Here is a 19,870-nt window from a genome sequence, read left to right on the forward strand (position 1 = left end):
TGATTGATGATCTTCGCGAGTAAGTGGCGGGGAGGTTGCCATGAGTGTGTTGATTGGTTTAGCGTCAATGAACTTGTATTTGGTGAGTAGATCATAGACATATTTAGATTGATTTAAATGTATGCCATTTTGGTTTGGTACAACTTCAATGCCAAGAAAGTAGGACAGCGGTCCAAGGTCTTTGAGCGAGAATCGTTGTGCCAAGCTAGTGATGAAGGTTTGAAGTTGCGTAGGATGCGGTCCAGTAACTATGATATCGTCTACATAAATAAGCATATAAATACAGGTTGCTTTTGTTTGAAATATAAATAGGGAAGAGTCGGAAATAGATTGTTTAAATCCGTAAGTCAAAAGATAGGTTTTTAATTCCGTATACCAAGCTCGTGGAGCTTGTTTTAATCCGTAAATTGCTTTATTTAACTTGCAAATAAATTCTGGTTTGGATTGATCGACAAATCCTGGTGGTTGAATCATAAAAACATCATCAGTAAGGCGTCCTTGTAGAAACGCACTATTAACATCTAATTGTCGCAAGGACCATGATTGCGTGATGGCCAAGGAGAGAATTAGACGGACAGTGGTTGGTTTGATAACGGGACTGAAGGTTTCATTATAATCAATGCCGGGTCGTTGATGGAATCCCTTAGCAACTAGTCGAGCCTTATGTTGTTTAAGGGTACCATCAGGATTGTATTTGTTTCGAAAAACCCACTTACATCCGATAACATTTTGGGACGAGTTTCGTGGAACAAGAGTCCATGTAAGGTTGCGTTCAAGTGCTTGAAATTCATCTTGCATTGCTTGACGCCAATGAGGAAGAACAAGGGCTTGTTTGATAGTATTAGGAAGGTTGTCGGAGGTAGTGGACGTGTGTGCAAGGTTAGCGTAGCGAGGATTAGGAACTCGAATATTGTTGTCAAGCCGTGTTGTGACGGTCTTGGGTGGAGGTAATTTGCCACGTTTTGTGCGTGGGGCAGGAGTGGGTGATGAGGGTTGATCAGAAGGCGAGTTTGAAGAGGAGGGGGGTTGTTGGTGTCGGTGTGAAGGTCACAGGTAGGTGTTTCGATGGGGTCGAATGTGGCGTTCTCAGTGGGTGGTGTCGTGGTATTAGGTGTATCGATGGAGGTGGAGGTGGGGTGTTCGACTGATGGGGATGGGATAGAGGCAGTGGTGGGAATAGGTTGCCGTCTAGTGTAGACAATAGTGATGGGCCGGCGGTTGTGGGTGATGGGTGGTTGTGGAGATGCGGGTTGTGGTGGTAGGAGTGGAATATTTAGGGTGCACCAATCATCAGGAGGTGTATTTACGGAAGGTGTCGAATTTGATTTTCGAGCCGGAAAATTATCTTCGACAAATTGTACATGACGGGATGTGTAAATTCGATGTGTTTTTGGGTCGAGACAATAGTACGCGCTTTGGGTGTTAGAATAGCCAACGAATATACACGCAATGGAGCGGTCTTCTAATTTATGTTTAGTGTACGGTCTCAACCACGGATAACATAGACATCCGAAGTTGTGGAGTTTGGTATAATTTGGTTGAACACGGTGGAGTTGAAAATATGGGGTGCTACCATTTAAGGTTTTGGTAGGCATTCTATTTATAAGGTAGGTTGCAGTACAAAACGCGAATGGCCAGTAACTAGTAGGTAGACCGCCATAGTTGAGTAAGGCTAAACCAGTTTCAACAATGTGACGATGCCGCCTTTCGGCATAGCCATTATGTTCGGGTGTATGAGGAGGCGATGTGCCGTGAGTGATACCGTCATTGAGAAGATTGGTATTTAATTTAATATATTCGCCACCGTTGTCTGAAAATAAATGTCTAATTGGTTTTTGAAAATATTTTTCGACAACGGCTTTGAATTGCATAAAAACAGTGGTGGTTTCCGATTTTCGTTTTAATGGGTATAACCAAATATATTTGGTAAAATGGTCAACGAATATAACGTAGTATTTATAATGATCACGAGACATGACGGGACTCGTCCATAGGTCGGAAAAAATGAGGTCTAGGGGTGCCGTGGAGTGTAGAGAGGAGGTAGAAAACGGGAGTTTTTTGCTTTTCGAGATGCGACATGAATGACAATTATCAAAATGCGAATTTGACGAAACTAAAGTTTTATTCATAATTTTCATTATATCGTAGGACGGATGACCTAACTTATGATGTAACGATAGTAGTGACGATCCTTTGACAGCGGCTAGTGCGGTTGGTTTGGAAGGGCACCATTCATAGACTCCGTGTTTAGCATGGCCCTGGAGGAGGGTTGTCCCGGTTTGGATTGCCTTAACAAAAAACGAATCATGTGAGAAAATTACATAAGCATGGTTATCTCGACATAGTTGAGAGATTGATAAAATATTACGAGAAATCTTTGGAACATGTAAAACATTATTGAATTTAAGATTATGCAAATTGAATGAACCTGTATTGGCAATCTCAAGGGTAGAACCGTCTCCAATGATTAAGTCATCCATACCGTCATATGGAGAGTGGAAGGCCAGGGTATCCAAGTCGCGAGTCAAGTGGTGGGACGCGCCGCTGTCGAGGAGGTAGTTCGGGTTTGGTGATGGGTTGCCGTAGGTAGCTAGGTTGGCTTGGGGTGGTCCATTATGTTGACGGTAGTTGGGTTCGGGAAAGACGATGGTTGGAAATAGCTTGCGAAACAATGGGCAATTAGCTATTACATGACCAGTTTGACGACACCATTGGCATCGTCCTTTGAATGGTCTCGGGTTGGTGTTGGAGGGTGGCTGATAAGGGTGGGATGGGGCGTAATTCTGGGTGGATGCCGACTGTTGAGAATGACGGTTGTTACCACGGTTTTGGCTTCGATAGGCCGGGTTGGCAGATGGGTTAAAATGGTTTGAGGAGGGTTGGTGTTGGAGGAGAAGCTCGTGTTGTAGGAGCTTCTCGTGTAATGCCTCAAACGTGATGGGGTTGTCACGAGCTCTAACTGTGTCAATCACGGGTTTATAGAGTTCGTAGTCTAGTCCTTTAAAGATTTTGGCGACAACATCTTCGGTGTCTAAAACTTTGCCCATAAGAGCGAGTTGGTCGACACATGCTTTGATTTGGTTCATGTAGTCGGTAATGGTTTGATCCGTCGTTTTAACGATGGAATCAAGGCGTTCTTTGAGCTGTAAAATATGGGCTCGGGAAGGGTTGGCATATGTGTGGGCTAAGATATCCCATGCCTCTTTGGAAGTTTTCGCGCGTAAATCGTAGATTGCAAGGCGGAGGAGATCGTGCCCATAAGAGCACCTAGGATTAACCCATCTTGTTTTAACCAAGATAGGTATGCAGGGTTTGGGGTCTCGTTTTTGGCATCATCAACAATGGTGGTGGGTGGTGCTTTCTCAGATCCGTCGAGGAATCCAAGAAGACTGAATCCGAAAAGGATATGGGTGAGTTGAAAATGCCAAGCCGTGTAATTGAGCGGGTTTAACTTGACACAGTGGTTCAAGTTTAAGGAGGTTAAGGGCTTGGTTGTTTCGTGAGGATTGGGGACAGAGATGTCATTGTTGGGGTTTGTCATGATGATGGAGGGTGGCGGAAGCAGGGAGTGTTGTTTTTTTGAAGGTGGGTCGTTTAGGTCGTAGGTTGATGGCGGATCGATTAGGGCAACGTGATACCATATAATACTTGGTCTTTTTGTATTAATGAATTGTGTTTATACAATGATGAGGAGATGCATATATATACTATTACATCAATGAATAACCTAGGTGATATACAAACTATCTTTGCCATAATTACAATATACATAAGATCAAAGTCTTGTGTAGGGGGTAAGGATAGATATGGGATCATATCTTTGAGGAGGGGATATTATTTGCCTTAGATGAAGAGATATGGTTGATAAGTTATTCTTGTTGCGTTGTTCTCATCTTGTCTCCTCTACAATTTAATGTAAGCATATTTCAGTTTCATTATCATTTTGTAAATTAAACCTAATCTTATTTGAGTTGACATTTTCTCACAAGATGATCATAATTGTTATAGGTACGTGTTGACCCTGATGACCCATACGCTAACTCTTATGTGGTGTGGACTATTCTCTCGCCTACTAGCTTGGTGAAAAGGTAACTGTGATGGTTGTTTTCTGTATTTATTACTCGTAGAATGTAGCTTTGTATGTTAGGGTTGGGTGATCTGTATGATTTTGGGTAAATTTGTTTGCTTATGCATTTGTGCATGTAATTGATTGTCATTGTTTATAATCCATGTTTGCATGTCAATACTTGCTACATATATGCAATATGCTGGGGAATCACATGCTCTAAGTCTGTTTGTGCTTAACTTTTATGTATGTTCGACTGTTCGAGTGTGAAAAGGAGCAGAATTGAGCAGTGCTTAACTTGATCGATTGCACCTCAATCGAGTGGGGATGTGCTATATTAGAGTATAAAACCGGTCTTGGGACTCCAACCATCATCTTAAGCTTAATCTTTAGGTTGAGATGGGTTCTTGACATGGTATCAGAGTCAGTGTGACCCGAGTTCGAATCGCATCCCCCTCAATTCTAAGTGGAATATTAACACCAGGTAGGGAGGCCTGCAGTTGCATTCATTCTTCAAGTCAAAAGGCATTCGTGATTCTTATGAGGGCCGGGGGCATGTTAGAGTGTAAAACCGATCTTGGGGACTCCAACCAATAGCTTAAGCTTTTGGTTGAGATGGTTTCTTAACATAGTGATCCAGGGTGGTCTAATTTGAACATATGCTTGTGTTCTTCTTGGTTTGCTCGATTGAGTGTTTGTATGCTCACTCGACCGAGCAGAGGTGGACTTGATTGAGTATGATTTATTTTGACTTAAATTAGGCTATCTACAACTAAAATATGTGTAAGACGATTATTTATAATGTCTATACATATCATTGTCACTATTCCATTACATTGGAGTCATTCTGGCAAGTCTTACTTGCTTGGATGAGTTATTGTGGATATGATGACATTGTTCAGGGATTGACATTTAACATTGTTTGACTTGACCGTCAAATGTTGTATTCATGTATTTATGTGGTGTGGACAAGACAACATTGTTGAGGGGTCGACATTTTTGTTGATCAACTCTATTGTCAAATATTGCGCACATGCGTTAGGTTGTTTGTATTATCTTGCTATTGGGTGATTAACTAAGACTCCCTTCTTATCTCCATTTTCTGCCAGATTGGTCAGGTTATGTAGGCCATGTTTCTATGGCAAGAATTACTCAACCTTGACAAATTCTCATTGAAGACATGACATATCCGTCACAAGCTTGTGACGGATACCATTTTACCTCACAATGTACCCACTTTTTCTCTCTCTGCAACACTATTCATGTGGTCCCCTTTCTCTACTAACCCATTTTGTTACCATTTTATCTCACAAAATATCTGCCACAAATGGTAACCCGTCACAAGGGAGACCAATTGCTCAACCTTTCGTAGCGGACCTTCAGTCTGGCTATGTTTCCATTGTCGAATCATGTTTACCCGAGAATCGGTTTGGATTAGGATTGTATGTTATTGTAGTCCTAAGGGGAGGGCATTAGGCCGCATTTCTTTGGATCAAACGAATCGATCGATCAATCGAACTTATAGGATCAATTGAATCAATCAACTTATAGGATCGAATCAACTAAACGTATAGGATCTGAACTGAACTTGGAGGATCTGAACTGAACTTACACGATCCGAATTTAAATTAACTTAAATTAATCTAACTTAATTATTATTATTATCACAACAACAACTACTTTTTCCGATAAAAAAATACTTGTATAGTCTAAAACACAAGGTAAAATAATACGAATTAACATTTTTCCGCTTTATATTCATTGGTTTGTTCATACATTATAATACGGTTACATTACGATAAAGAATAATGAAAAGAGTGATAATTTAAAAAAAAATAATAATAATGTATACATGTATCAAATAATTAATTAATAATGACAAATGTTTTTGCGTCGGTTTTTAAAAATAATACTCTATATATAACTTTTCTAAACTAAATTTATAGGATCTGAACTGAACTTATAGGATTTGAAATCGAACTTATAGAATCCGAATCGAATCAACTTAAAGGATCAATCAATCAATTTATTAGATCTGAATCAATTTACTGAGGATATGAATCAATCAATCAACTAATAGGATCTGAAGTGAACTTAAATTAAGTGACTTTAAGTCCAAAAGAACAGGGCCTTAGTCATGTCGATGGGTTATGTCTACGATAGTGGGTTACTGGGTTTGATGCTTGTGATGTATTCGGCCATGATATCGTTGTTGGTTGTGTGTCTTATATGCGCCTTGCTTTACTAAAATGTCACTTTTTGTCATAGGTTCGTAGTATTTTGATTCTGTGACTTATCCGAGTTATGTCTTGCTTGGTTGTGCTATGGTTTATTATCATGCCTTTAGCTTTGTTTGGTCACCGTATGATAACATGTTTGTATTTTACTTCTCTCTTACATGTTGTATGATGACTTGCTTAATTGAATCATGTTTGGTTTTGTTATTAATATAATGCTTATTATGTTGTAATATAGGTGGAAATAGACCTGAGTAACTCCTCACCGGGTGTGGCTGTCATTTTTATGTCTATATGGTTGAAGATCAGTGTTTATATAGGTTATGAACGAGTAAGCTAGCGGGCATTGTGTATTGACAACATGTATATACCTATAAAGATGTAGCTGGAAGATGCATGCTTTGGCGACACGTCCACACTAATAGTTAAACACCAAAATATACGAGACTAAAGGTCCCAGTCTTTAGTATTTACGGTCATGCCAATGCTAAGTAATCTGGTTGCGTGGCATGTCGAGTGACCCTAAACTAATATTTTTACTGTAGTATTTAGGGCCAGCACAAAACATTGACATAAGACATTCTAGCCAAAGAAAGTAAGCAGAGAACATAGATGACGAACATGAAATCTCACTTTGAATTAAAAGAGCAACACTCCATGCAACATTAGATTAAGTCGGTGATCGAATAAAAGTACAAATAATTAATAGTTTTTCATTAGACGAACAAGCAAACTAAGCCGCCAACTAAGCTAACTGCATAAATAGTTAAATACTAACATACTATTATACTACATGAGATAGAGTTGGCTTCTCGGCTTCGGCTTCTCCCATCTAGGTTGAAAAAGTTCACTCCAATAATGAGCAGAGTTCACTAGATGTAACGCAACTTCTTCTTCTAGATAAGAAAAATCAGGAAATGTGGCAGAAGGTGTACAGTCCGAGTCCAATAAATATTGTTGAGCCCGAATGGAAACAATATTACCGTCAGCTCCATAAGCATAGATTGTAGGGGCGCTCCCAAATTTCAAACTTTCAAACATGTTATATACCTTCCTGCTATGCTCATACGGAATCGAAATCCAAGAATTATCCGGGGGTGCAACTTCCTTATCATCTATGCAAAGAAATACTAACTCAAGGCTGGGTCGGAATAATCTCTTCATTGCAGCGCACCGCTCAGCCAAATGATGCTCCCACACAAGTACCTTTGATGAGCATCTATGTAAAGGAATACATCCCGGCCATCAAAGTCTAAACCAGGCGGGAGCAAAGAAGTTACTTCCCCCATGGTAATAGAGCGCAACTTTCCTACGATACTGTTATATAGTAACTTCTTAGAAAAAGGAAAAGCTTGATCAAAGTAATGAATAGAAAGTTCGACACCATGAAGATCCACAAACCCAGGGCCCATAACAATCAACTGGTCGAACGAGCGACGACCACTGTAAAGCCATAACAACCGGCTCATACGACATTCCAGTATTCTAAATTTTTTGTCTTGGGACCGAAATGTATCAAACCTCAAGATTTCCTCCCTACAAGTCTTCCGAATGAACTCCCTATATTCCATGTCGGCATGAATGGGGAAAATGAGGACAACCTCTACCTCCTCGTGATAACTAGCCCATGAAAGGAGTTGTGCAAAAAAAGTGGCATCGTTGAACAAGTACAACCACACATACCTTTTTCTAATTTTATATAAAGGCATTTGACCGGTTAAAATCACACAATCAGGCACCGATAATACATCACATGTAGTAGTGCACAATAAATCTCTAAGTGACACAACTCCGTGGGGTATGTTAGTCATTAAACACCTTAGAAAATTGAATTGTTCATGGGTGAAAGGGTAGCATTTATCACCATAATCTCTGAATTTTAGCAAATCATTTTGCAAAACCTCCCCATCTGTAGATAAGATCAGACATCTGTTATGATAAGGGCCATATATGGCCATGGCTTGTAGGAGATTCCTTGAACATGCAAAGTCAAAAATGGGAACCGCGAGACACGAGAATGCGGAGAAGAAGTGGATGAAACAACTCTCGACCACCCGATCTTATTTAAATTCAGGAAATTCAGGTCTCATGTGCGTTACCAACACAAACTCAAAGTCATTTATTCCTTTACTCTTGAGTTCATCGTAGATTGTGATTACGTCTTTGCATAAATGAGGCATAAAAGATTGTTTGGGCATTGGTATATAAAACCCAACAATAACAATATATTTTCCAGCGAGATTATGCACAAATACTTTGTCTCCATTACTGCGGATCAAGAAATTTCGGGTATGGCTGAAGAGTGAAGACAAATCGAAATTTTCACCAATATTTATTTCTCTGTCTTCGTTACTAAACTCATAAGGGGCATAACCAATTTCTTTCAATTCATCGTCACCATCTACCTCCTCCAAAGAAGTTCCACCTCCCGTATGAGGTAAGAACCTTACTTTCATAGAAGACGGGAAATAAGGAGAATGATTGTCCATGTCTAACCCCTGGTTATACAAAAACAACCAATAAAAATCGTAGTACGATTGAACTAAGTTTGACTGAATTGTTTATACAAAAATAGTCCTGAAACAAAATTTCAATGATGGGAGACCTAAGAGGTAAACATCATTTAACCTAGATCTAGTAACACAATTAAACAACCAAAAAAATTAGATTAAAATTAAACAACGAAAAATTTCAATTGTGAATTAACAAGAGATTAAAATAAAACTACAATTGGCCCTAAAACATTAAGCAAAGAAATTAAGCAATCAATCATACCAAGTACCAAGGACATTAAGCAAAAAAACAGATTCTAAATAAATACCTTGGATTCTTTTCTTCAACTTTGGTCACTTTTGACGGGGATTACTTCTGTTGATTGTACATAAATAGCAGAGCAAACTATATATAGGTGGGGAATAAATAAATTAAGCAAACCTTAAACTAAAAGGCAAACCGACTCTAAGTCGGTCTAGGAACTTCTGATCATAAAAAATAGGCCAATTTCCGTCAAATTTACGACCGAACCCACACTTATTTGAGGGGATTAAAATTTACAATTAGTCCCACTATATACAGATATATCCGTCTAAAGTAAGATAAGAGTCAATTATGTTTAAACTTCTAGGCCGGCTACTCAAAAGTCAGAACCAATGCCTCTTTAGGGGGTGTTTGGTTCACGCGTGGGTATGAGTTTGGAATCGGGAATCATACCTGGGTGGTATCGGGTTGGAACTTGATACCTCATACCTTGTGTTTGGTTCAATTTTGGGGGTATGAGGTTAGAAACTAATCAAAGCTAAAAACTCTTCAAAATACAATATTTTTAATAATAATTTTTATACTATTAAATCATGTAGAGAAAATTTAATCAAATAAATATATAAAATGATTTTTTTACAATTATTTTTATCACTTTTTAATATTTGTAATTTGATACCATGGGTATGAGAAACCCATACCTCATGGGTTTGAGGTATAGGTATCAAACCTTCAATTTTGTCAACCAAACACATGGTATGGGTTTGGTTCATTCCAAACCCATACCTCATACCTATATTGGGTGAACCAAACACCCCCTTAATAAAACTTCGTAGAGGGTCCTGAAATCTCACGGACGACCCTCTGTTAATTCTAATGCTTATATAGTTTCCCCTTTACTTGTCTGGTTCTCCGCCGTGGTAACCACCTATCATCACTCAATTGCATATTTAGTTTATATCGCCAAGCTAAGCAGCAGATGAACAAATAGAGAAGTGAAAACCTAAGGAATATATATTTACATGAAACTTGATCACATCACCGGGATAGGTTTAAGGTTTACGGTTTATCATGTCCGTCTCTCCTGCTAATGCACGATAATGATACAAACTTGAGCCGAATTAACAAGTATGGATTTCCTCTTGCTACAAAATCTTGTTGGCAGTAACCTATGTTTAGTGTTTGGTGAAGCTGTAACCTGCCATAGAACATGTTATGGATCAACTTAAAAAGTTCAACATACATCAGGGGAAAAGAACAGAAAAGACAATGGATGGTGAATTTAACAATAGAGCTTACGCTATTAAAGGTCGTCTTCGTTTTCATCATCACTTTTGCTGGCGTCTGGCTTGCTTGAACCAGGCTGGGATAAAGTTTGGCTCTGTTAATAAAATTCAAAATTATCATGAGTCGGGCCAAGTTGAGTCATTCATTATGTTTAGCAATCCCGACTACCAAGTATATTGTACCCTTACGCTTTCTTTTCTAGCAGGTGGACCATATATCCAGAAAGATTAAAGAATCACCTGTGATGCCTGCATTTGGAGCTGCATTTGCATCTGCATTTGTTGGTAAATCAGGTATTGCTGAAATGGATCGGCCACGTTAGGGATTTGGGGGATTCCAGGGCCCGGAGGGGCATATGGACTACTACTAGAATCTCCCAAATTGCCTGGTTGGTTTACTAGAATATTTGGTGTAGGAACAGAAGGCGGAGGAACGGATGGCATTGCGTAAGGTGGGATGGGCAATCTCGGAGCAATTGGAGGCATGACATTTGTTGTAGCAGGTGGTATAGCAGGGGCATATGGCACCACTGGGCGAGTCGTCATTCCCATATCCATCCCCATGCCTACTCCCATTCCCATTGGTGGTGTGTATTGTTGTTGCATTCCTTGGTACATCATTGGCATCATTCCATATCCCATGGACATCATCTGCATACCTAGGTTTTGTCAGTGATTGTGAATAGATAAAGGTGGACGGCAGATAAAAAAATGACCATTTTATGATAAATGGTGTTCTAGGTTTAAAAGCGACCACTGCTTATTCGTTATTTTACAATGGTAAAAAGTGGTCACTTTCTAACATAAAATGGTCACTTTTTAAGTGGTCGCACTATACAAAGGTCTTATAGTATAATTTGTGTTTTGTTATTCAAATGTGTTACTTCAAGGCTTCAACTTATGGAAGTCTGAGTTTTTACATACCTAGTAATATTGACACTAGAAGTTGAAAAACCTTTATATGATCGATTGATCGAACTGACCTGTACTTGCATCTTCAGTGACTTCAAATACTCAATCGCCTCATCAAGCATTGAAGCTTTATCGGACTAGAGTCATTGAAGAATTCAAAATTAACCGACAAACAAGAGCTACAACCAAAATAGGTGAAGAGGACTAATGATGCATGAATGAGAGCACATATAGATTACAAATAAGAGTTGCACACACTTTGTTACAACGAGGAATGAGATCTCGCAATGTCTTCATCTTCGCGTTTATACGATCTCGACGTCTCTGCATTCAATATCATCAATTTAAACTTCAAACAAAGGTGGACAATGTTTATAAAAACTACTATGAGACATACCCTTTCTGAGAGATTGTGAACTTCTGCAGCTCGAGTTCTCTTTGTAGAGCTTGATCCACGCAAATGTTTCTTCTCATCACTAGATTCAAATTCTACTTCCTTGCAGTAAGTAATATAAGACATTGATTACTTGATTAGCCCGGCATTTGTTCCATCTTTAATGGTAAACTACAAGCTTTATATTTTTCAAATATTGCGAGGAGGTTCTTAAAAATGAACTATTGGAGATGCTCTCATAATAGTTACTATTAGAGCATCTACGATGGTAAACTCAACCTCTTGTAACTGAATCTGCTATGTCAAAATTTCTAGTCATATTGCTTTGAAACTACATATTTCTCCAATGATAAGATATAACCATCTTGTAGCTTGAATGTTCCCACATAAAACACAATTATACCATAGAAAGTAAGCTATTAGATTTGAAGGTGTTAGCTTATTGGAGCGGGTGTTGCCTGCAAGCGAGTTATTGCTCCAATAGAGCAACTATCTCGACAATTTACAAAGATTGTTAGCAAGTCTATTACTCTAATTTTAAGGAGGGACAATAGAAAAAGGGACCATAAAATTCGATATCAGGAGTAATGATTAAATCAACGGCCTGTATATCTAAACTAACACAAATTCTTGCTTAAAATTAGACATAATTGTTTTACAACTAAAACCGTTCAAATAGATTTCATTTGATAAGACAAACTCTAACAGCTAACAATGTTTGTCTCTATTATCATTATGTGATAGTATTTAATCCGTTTAAGGGATAAAATGAATATCTCCGCTCTAAGCGCCTGTTTTTTGGATTTGTCAATCAATCAATCAACTTAATGGAGCCGAATCAATCAATCAACTTAATGGAGCTGAATCAATCAATCAATCAATCGATTCAATCAATCAATCAATCAATCAATCGAATAATAATAAAAAGATAATAATAATAATAATAAATATTATAATAAAAATAATACCAATAATAATAATAAATATTATTACAATATTATTCATTAATAATAATAATATATTAATATAATATAATAATAATAATAATAATAATAATAATAATCTAATAAGATATATAAAAAATAAAATATTAATATAATAATAAATATAGTAATAATAATAATAATATATTTGTAATATAAATGATAACATTATTAATAATAATATAATATATTAATAATAATAACTAAAAAATAAATAATAATAATAGGTCTAATATAATAACTTATTAACATAATAATATTAAATATAATAATAATAATAAATATGTGATTAATAATATTAATAATAATGAGTATATTAATAAAATAATAAATATTAAATAATAACTTATTAATATAATAATAATAATAAATATGTTATGAATAATATTAATAATAATAAATATATTAATAAAATAATAAATATAATATAATAATAATAACAATAATAATAATAAATGTATTAAATATAAATATAATAATATAAATAATACGAATTTATTATTAATAAATATAATAATATAATAATAATAATAATAATAATAATAACAATAAAAATAGTAAATACATTAATATAAAAATAATAATGATATCAATAAGAATAATAATAGTAATGTTGAAATAAACTAATATGAATCAATCAATCAATCAATCGATCTGAATCAATCAATCAATTGAATCAATCAATTGAGTGAATCGAATTGAGTGAATCAATCGATCTGAACTTATTAGAACTGAAATTAAGTCCAAAAGAACAGGGGCTAAGTAAGACTAGGGTTGGTCGAACCTTTAGGTCGGCCTGGCCTGCTCGGACACGACCCATCCCCGGGGTCAATTTTTACCCGACCCGACATGTCAAAAACTAGGGCCCTTGACCCGAACCAGTCTGTTTTCGGGTCCACCTACATCAAGCCAAGCCCGGCCCGGCCCATGACCACCCCCTAAGTAAGACCAAAGCCCTGTTCTTTTGGACTTAATTTCAGTTCTAATAAGTTCGATTCGATTCACTCTATTAAGTTCGATTCGATTAAAATCTATTAAGTTGATTTAGTTGATTGATTGAGTTGAGTTTATTTCAACATTAATATTATTATTCTTTTTTTTTTTATATTCTTATTATTATCATTATTATTATATTAATTTATTTACTATTGTTATTATTATATTAATATTTATTATATTACTATTATATTTATTATTATATTATTTATATTTAATATATTTATTTATTATTATATTATTATGATTAATGGCAATATTAGTAGTATTAATTATTATTATTATTATTATTATTATTATTATTATATTGTTATATTATTTTATTATTATATTCATTTTTATAATATTATTAATAACATATTTATTATTATTATATTAATAAATTATTATATTACATTTATTATTATTATTATTATTACTATATTTATTTTTTATATAACTTATTAGATAATTATTATATTATATTAATATATTATTATTATTAATAATGAATACTATTATTATAATATTTATTATAATTATTGGTATTATTATTATTATTATTATTATTATTATTATTATTATTATTATTATTATCTTTTTCTTTTTATTTTAATTGATTGATCAGATCATTTCAAATCTGCTCTATTAAGTTGATTCCAGTCCATTAAGTTGATTCATTCATAATTTCGATCAAAAGAACAAGGCCCAAGTCCTGTTCTTTTGGACTGAAACTGTCTGAACTAAACTGAACTTAATGAAGTGAGAGTCGCATTGAATCAATCCGGCAGAATCAATCGAATCAATCAATCTAACTAAATGAGGCTAAACTAAACGAAGGTAAATTAAACAGAACTAAAATGAGCTGAAATTAAGTTCAAAAGAATAGGGCTTCACGGCTAAACAAAATTCCAATCCTATTCCTAGATATACAATTTGAACGGAAAAGAACAAAAGCTCGACATATTCAATAGAAGAGTTAGTTAATAGAGACGACAAAATATGACCCAAACTTTGATGCAGTATTTAGATAGTCATCCAGTATGAGAACCTCAGATGTCTGTTATGCATCCGAGCATGACGCGTAATCTAACTCCCACCGCCGCAAAAATCTACCGCCCAATTCAACCAAACACACTATACTATCTAAATCTAAATACAAGTATACAACTTCCTTCATCATACTGACATTGCACCCTTTATATCCTTCTCTTTAAAAAATACTCTTATTTTTCCCAATCATAAAAAGGCAAACAAATGTTTGGCCACGGGTGAGAATGAATGTAACCCACATTTAACTTAGGAAAATGAAATACCAGATTTCATCACTTTTATGTACAAATCAAAGAAAATTCTTGTTATATTAACGGTATAAAACAGAGTCAAACACAATACTATTAGTACGTGAAATCAGTTGGTAGAAAATGCTGGTTTACGATAAATATGTGGAAGCCGTGTTATAGAAGTATTTATAAAACAACAATTTAAGGATTCTCCACTAAAATTCAATGAACAAAATAAGCTTTACTTTTGTAAATTATAACTAACCTAATCCGTCTTAAGAAGGTTTCAGAATGCAGATTATTTAAAAACTTTAAACGATATTCTTGGTTAAAATTTTTTAAAGTTTTACCACAAAAAAGGTAAGTACTGTAAAGTATGAAACGCTAACCTCATTTTGAGCGTCAACTGGGGTGGTGGTTGTGGTGGCGGTGGAGACAAAGGACTCCTCCCTTTCAATAATTCTCTTTCGCTTACGGTCACCAATATCGCTCCTAGTCATTTTTACATCTGCTTCTTCAGTTGCAGTGGCTGCTGATGGAGTAGTGATGGAGCTGCTTGATGTTGACACTGTCATTGCTCCTTCTGAAGTCCCTTCGCCACCCGAAATAATTCCCACGGAACTCGTGTTCGCCAACACCACTGCTGGACCGGAAACACTCGGTCCAGGCCGGGTGTCACCGGTGGTCATGATTGGCGGCGTGTCGTTGGAACCCACAACGGTCGACAATGACCTTATCGCGCTTTCTGGCACTGGCTCTGGTGGATTAATTCCCGCCATCATTGAAAATTGCGGGAATCCTCCAGTAGCCGACCGCCTGACAGGAAAGTCAGGCGGTCTAACAGCTGTTGGAGGTGGCGAGGTCGTTGTTGAAGGGGTAGGATTCGAAAACAGGAGTTCACTGTAAAAATCTTCCAGAGGGTAATGAAGCCATGACGCCATCTCATCCTCTGCCATGTAAAGCTTATGATCAGCTGCCTCAGCTGGCGGATTCTGCAGTGGCGGCGGTGGCGGTGGTGAAGGTGCGATTCCAAAGTTGGAAGGTAAACGTTGGTTTAGGTTAACTGTAACCGGGGCATTGTTTTGCCATAACAGTTCGGCGATCTCATCCTCCCCGCTGTTTCCAATTCATTCAAGAATAATACAATATTGTTTAATTCATTTTTGTAACTATAAGAACAAAAATAAGGAAGAAAAGTACGGAGTACCTTGATTTGGTTAGAGTAGATGTTGAAGGAATTGTGTAGTCTTCTTCCATTTCAAAATTGGGCACATAAAGGTTAATACATACTTCTATTTTCCCAACTTATATATTGGAGGAATGGCTGAACAACTGAAAATCGTTGCGATTGCAAAGAAGGACTCCGAGGGTTGGTGCTTGAATCTAGTATGCAAGGTTTCTGTTTTTGGAAAGGATAAAATGTTTTATTCGGTTTGATACTTTTCAGTTTCCATGTAAACTTTTCTTTGGAACTCTACTCGCAGTAGGTCGCCGGTTTTTTTCCTTCTTGATAATAAAAAGGATTCTGTACATCCGGATATAAACAGAAAAACCGGATATATAGAACTGTATATACGGGAAATTCATTTTAAATAAGGATACTAAAAAACGATATGTTAAAAACCGGATATCAGATACGATTTTCAAACACTATATCGAATATACGGTTTTGCTCCGCCCTCCGCGCCGGAAGTGACATTCATTTTCTTTGAATTAACAAATGGAAGGTCGGTGTTTTGTTGGAAGATGGTCATGACTTCATGAGTGAGCTAGGGAGTGTAGATAACTAGATATGTCAATGACTCAATGTTGACCCTTATCATTTAGCTTGGCCACCTACTTCTGGACTTGTGTCTGTTTGAGAGTGACTACTGTTCCGGGCGTAATTCCAGAGCAAGTATAGTTACCACCCGTGGCTTGTTGAATGATGTCTTGAGTTGGATTCTCCCTTGGTCTTAATCGTTCCTCTCGCCTCTCCCGCAACAATGAACGAATTGAGGGCTTGGCTTTGAGCCAAGCGTACCCACTCCGACGCCCAAGTCGGAAACTTAGATGTATAAGTTGTATGCTAATTGGCTAGGAATATATTGTAGAGAGATAAGGAAGATTATACCAGATGAATAGTGTATTTAGGTTAAGTTGTGTATTTCTGGATTGGATCCTTTCCTCAATGAAGGTTGAGGAGTATTTATAGACTTCACCTTTTGTCACGTAGTGGCCAAGTGGCCAAGTGGCTAGCAGGTGGAAAGATTGATCTACCCCTCGGCCGAGGGACCTATGGCTGGCCGGCGGGCCCCGGTGACTCACCGCCGAGGGGTCTTGGATATGAGTACGCGGGTATGTGTTCCTACCGGCAGTTTGTCATGCCGGGACCCAGTTGGCAGCCGATGGGCCGCACGGCTAGGGTCGTCTAAGTCGTTGACTTGCTTTGGATATCTTTGACCTTGCTCAATATGTTGACTTGGTCGTGCGGTGCGAATATGCCCCATCAATTTGCCCCAGCGTAGTCTATGCCGTGGTATGGGCTTCGATGTACGTCCGAGCGTATATTCTGCGCAAGTAGTTTGTAGAAAATTTTCTCGACGGGCTTCTTCTCGGCGGCTTCTTTTGCCTCTCTCGCCCTGGTCTTTCTTAGGCCGTACCATATCCCCCCTCCACATGGATGTGTATTGGGCATCCGATGTGGAAAAAGAAAGGGACGCCGGTCGAGACCGGGTTTGAGAGTGCTTAGTAGTTTTTGATTGCCCCCGGCCGGCGCCTCGGCCTGGTTGATCATGTGGCCGGGAGGAGAACAGATGCTTGGGAATTCGTTGAGGAAGGTGAATAGGCAAGGAGATATGAATAGGCGTGTTGAAGACGCTTGGTCATCGTTGCATTGATTGACGTCTAATCGTTGCAACGATTGACATCCCGTGGTTGCATGTCCGACACGTGTCCGCACGCCGATTGGTTGACGCTTCATGGGTCATTTCGATTGGTCCTTCTTCATGGGCTTTTCCCTATAAATAGGGCGGTTGCTCATGTGAAATTGGTCACCAATTTCATTCTCCAAAATTTTCTTCTCTAAACTTTCAAGGGCTTCTCTTTCTAACATTCGTTGTTATTATTCCGTGAGTGTTTTTCTTCAAGGTAAACAAACAAACTTCTTCACTTTTTATTTTGTTAAATAATTGTTGCTATTATGTCCGCTCTCGGCGCCGGACTAGTACTTCACACGGAGGATTCCCCATTGCGTCTTGATGGGGAGGAGATACTAGACGCCATTCCGATAAGGTTTGGGGGCCCTGGTCTCCTTCTCCGTAGTCGATCCACCACCGGAGGGACGGGAGGATGAGGGTGAGGATGCTGATGAGGATGAGGGGACCCCTTCGATGGTGGGAGGTCATGCTGTCCCGGATCATGGCGAGCCCCGCACGATCGGTCTTGAACGTGGTTGGTCCCATAAGTTCGCCGCTTGTTCCGGCGAGACATTTTTCGGAGGCCATTTCTCGTTCGGTGAGGGGTATAAGATGGTTATTCCTAAAAAGGGTCAGCGGTCTGTTGCCCTCCACCGGGTCACACCGGCGTGTACATCGTGCATCCGGAGTATGGGCTGCGGTTTCCTCTCGAATAAATACGTCGTGGCCATTATCGAGCTATGAACGTCGCGGTGGCCCAACTACATCCGCGGGCCATGAGGACGATAGTTGGCTTTGTGTGGCTTTGTCTCTTTAGGGGGGAGATCCCGACAGTCAACTTATTCCGCCGACTCCACAGTCTTCGACCGTCAATTGCCGGTAAAGTGGGGTGGTACAGCGTACAAACGGAGCCAGGCTATGTCTCCGTGAACAAGCTTACTTCTTGCAAAGACCGCAACGCGGTGGGTGTACGTCCAAGTGCTGGAGGATTACCCATTGCCCCGGTCTTTCCAGAGCCCTGTTTACTTGCGGTGTGAGAACCGGGAAGAGTATGAGGAGTGTACCTCCCGGGGTAAGGTGAAAATGGACGCTTCAAGGTTCCTCTTATCGAGGATGAGGAGCGGGCGATGCACTGCTCGATCTTTGAGAAGGGATGGCTGCCCCGACTCGATTATTCTTCAAGATGAGCTGTTTCACACGTCGGCCTCATACCGGCCCTCGGCCCGGGGGTGAGTGGGGTCGGTGTGAGGCCCATTTTTGCCTCGTTATGCTCCCGTTTTTTAGAGCTATGTTCTATTCTGTCGTGTAATTCTTGTTTGGTTTTTGCACCGGTTTGGCCAGTGGTCCGTCCGAGAGAGTACTTGAAGAGGTTAGGCCTTGATCGGGACGGGAAGGTCGTTGAGCAAAGATCCTACGGCTAAATCGCGCGATCGTAGACCGTCCCCCAACGAGCTCATGGATAAGCGATTGAAAGGGGTAGATCCGGTGGCGCCTGCAAGGGTTCTCGGAGGCGTGCCAAAGAGAACGAAGAAAGCCGCGTCCGTGTCGGGGCGGCGTCGTGCCCGACTCCCTCTTCGACCTTGGTGGTTCGAAGGAACCCGTGGAGGTCGTTGATATTACTGGGGGGTCGGTGACCGTTGCTAAGGAGCCACCGCTTGCTTCCGCCGTTGTCGGGGAGAAGAGGAAAGATCCGCCATCTACCTCGCCGTTGGCGGGAGGAAACCGCCCACGAGCGAAGAGGTTCCAAACTGGTACGGATCTAACTTATGGTTCGGATTTGGCTGGTTCGCCGGATATCCCGTATGACCTGCTTTCGACGTGTCAATTCAAGGTGACATGGATGCTTTGTGTAAATTTTTGTAGATCCTCCCTCGGCGACCGTCGTTCTTCTTCGAACTAATCGTGGGAAGCAGACCGAGAGGGCTTTCGAGAAGGCGGGTGACGGAAATGTCATTGTTGACTCCTCTGCTCGAAGATCTCTCGCCTCCGAGCTTGTGGCGGAGGGTGTGAAAATGTATAAGAGGCCGGCGAAGTGGACCCAACAAGCCGGCTCCTATATCGCGGAGCAGAGAAAACCATG

At 39.0% G+C, this 19,870-nt stretch overlaps 1 protein-coding gene and 1 long non-coding RNA gene across 2 annotated transcripts; one reads left to right on the forward strand and one right to left on the reverse strand.

Annotated features, from left to right (window-relative positions):
• Positions 1-1,265: 1,265 nt before the first annotated feature.
• Positions 1,266-6,706, forward strand: LOC141598816 (uncharacterized). Its single transcript, XR_012523631.1, has 3 exons — positions 1,266-3,915; positions 4,009-4,088; positions 6,542-6,706. It is a non-coding gene; the product is annotated as an uncharacterized LOC141598816 (long non-coding RNA).
• A 1,657-nt stretch (positions 6,707-8,363) lies between these two features.
• LOC141639007 (transcription factor PIF1) lies at positions 8,364-16,359 on the reverse strand. The gene is made up of 8 exons (XM_074448209.1): positions 16,101-16,359; positions 15,283-16,009; positions 11,656-11,754; positions 11,517-11,582; positions 11,330-11,395; positions 10,587-10,997; positions 10,172-10,258; positions 8,364-8,801 (listed from the first exon to the last, which is right to left on the reverse strand). The coding sequence occupies exons 1-8, from the start codon at positions 16,148-16,150 to the stop codon at positions 8,364-8,366; spliced, it is 1,944 nt and encodes a 647-aa protein (XP_074304310.1). The 5' UTR covers positions 16,151-16,359.
• Positions 16,360-19,870: the final 3,511 nt, after the last annotated feature.

This window comes from Silene latifolia, chromosome 1, assembly GCF_048544455.1.
Source record: "Silene latifolia isolate original U9 population chromosome 1, ASM4854445v1, whole genome shotgun sequence".
Lineage (NCBI taxonomy): Eukaryota > Viridiplantae > Streptophyta > Magnoliopsida > Caryophyllales > Caryophyllaceae > Silene > Silene latifolia.